Below are 1,994 nucleotides of genomic sequence, written 5' to 3' on the forward strand. Positions count from 1 at the left end.
GTGTTGCCATCCGGTTTCACCAGTCCTCAGTCAAATCGTCCAACCCATGCTAGCATGGAAAGCGGACGTTAAACGATGATGATGATATATATATATATATACATATATACATATATATATATACACATATATACATATATATATATACATACATATATATATATATGCATACATACATACATACACACATACATACATACATCCAAACATACATTCACACACACACACACACACACACACACATATATATATATATATATATATATATATATATGATAGGTTTCCTTCTACCAGACTCATTCACAAGGCATTAGTCAGTTCAAGACTATAATAATAGAAGACACTTGCCTGAGGTGCTATACTGTGGGAGTGAACATGAAATTACAAAAGAACAGAAAGCACACACATACAGAATGGATGCAGAAAAGCTTAATTCCCTCATCAGCTGTTAAGCAAATGTCATCACAATTTCAACACCAAACACAAAGGATATTACATTCAAATCATTTCCACCATTTCCAGCAGCAAGATAATGAAAACAACAAAGTTACAGTAACAATACCAACAATCAATAATGAAAAAAAAAAATACAATTTTTATCAATGTTTTTATTCATTCATGTTGACTTCTTTTTTTTTTTTTGCAGGTAAAAGAACTTGTTCAACATACGGAATGTTCTCTTGGACCAGTTGATATTTTGGTCAACTGTGCTGGCGTTATGTATTACACATTGATGAGAAACCTCAAAGAAGAAGAATGGGAGCGCATGATAGATATTAATTGCAAGGTGAGTCATATATGATACATACATATAGACACATACTCTATACACACGTTGACATACAACTACATACACCTGTATGCCAATACACACCATGCACACTTTTTAACAGTCACATAACAATATACTCCTGATATAGATGCATATATACTACAGTATATAGATACATATATACACGTATATAGAGATATATACAATATACTACTGTATACAGACATATAATATGCACATTTGTATAGGCATAGAATATAAGCATGTATCCTGACACATACAATATTGAAAATATATTACTTTTGAAAATTGGACACCTTTTTATTTTTGTTTCTTCAGGGTGTGACTAACTGTATTGGTGCTGTCCTTGATGGGATGATAAAGAAAAAGTCTGGTCATATTGTCAACATATCCTCTGATGCAGGAAGAAGAGTATATAGCTTCTTCTTTTTTTTCTTTTTTTTTTTTTGCTTTATATATCATCACTTCATTTGTCTGTGATTAGGTGATAGTATTAGGACTAATTTACACTGTGTAAATTAATTGTGTAGAATAATTTAGAATGTAAGTTTGCAGCAAACCATGTTAGAGAAGCCTGATGGTGAGTTCTTCATTTTAAGAACATAACAAACATTATCGAGTGAAAGCATATGCAATTCATTTCCCTACTCTTCTGGAAAAAACTCATATCTTGATATTTTAGGTGGGAGTACAGGCCAGTAGTGTATAGACTAACATTTTGTCATTGTTTATTTCTGATGATGGGCCATTGTACCTGAAATATATAAGGGTTATTAAGCTTTTTCCTTTTCACATTGTAAGAAGTTCTCTGTCTTTGTCATCCATTTTCCATGCTGGTGTGGGTTGAATGGCTTGACAGGACCTATTGATCCTCAGGGCTGTGCCAAGCTCCAGTGTTAGTTTTGGCATGATTTCTATGGCTGAATGGATGCACTTACTCATGCTGTTGCACTAATGAAGATGCAAGGACAGAGAAGAAACAGGGTAAAAGGAAAAGAAGTCCATGCCTAAGTGAGGAGGTAAGAGTATTTAAGAGAGGGAGGTCACTTTATGTCAGATGTTGAAAAAGCTAAAGTATGAGAGTATGACAGACACAGATATCTTATATACATATCTATCTGTCTCTTTATCTATCTATCTATCTATCTATCTATCTGTTTGTCTCTCTCTCTCTCTCTCTCTCTCTCTCTATATATATATA

General features: G+C 33.1%; 1 protein-coding gene across 6 annotated transcripts in view; it reads left to right on the plus strand.

Annotated features, from left to right (window-relative positions):
* Positions 1-1,994, plus strand: part of LOC106880554 (uncharacterized) — a 92,302-nt gene that overhangs the window by 86,726 nt on the left and 3,582 nt on the right. For all 6 annotated transcript variants that reach the window (XM_052972451.1, XM_014930565.2, XM_052972449.1 and 3 more), the window contains exons 23-24: positions 647-787; positions 1,112-1,204. In XM_052972451.1, coding sequence (XP_052828411.1) covers positions 647-787; positions 1,112-1,204 — 234 coding nt within the window. The remainder of the gene's footprint in view (positions 1-646; positions 788-1,111; positions 1,205-1,994) is intronic.

Source organism: Octopus bimaculoides, chromosome 13, assembly GCF_001194135.2.
Source record: "Octopus bimaculoides isolate UCB-OBI-ISO-001 chromosome 13, ASM119413v2, whole genome shotgun sequence".
NCBI lineage: Eukaryota > Metazoa > Mollusca > Cephalopoda > Octopoda > Octopodidae > Octopus > Octopus bimaculoides.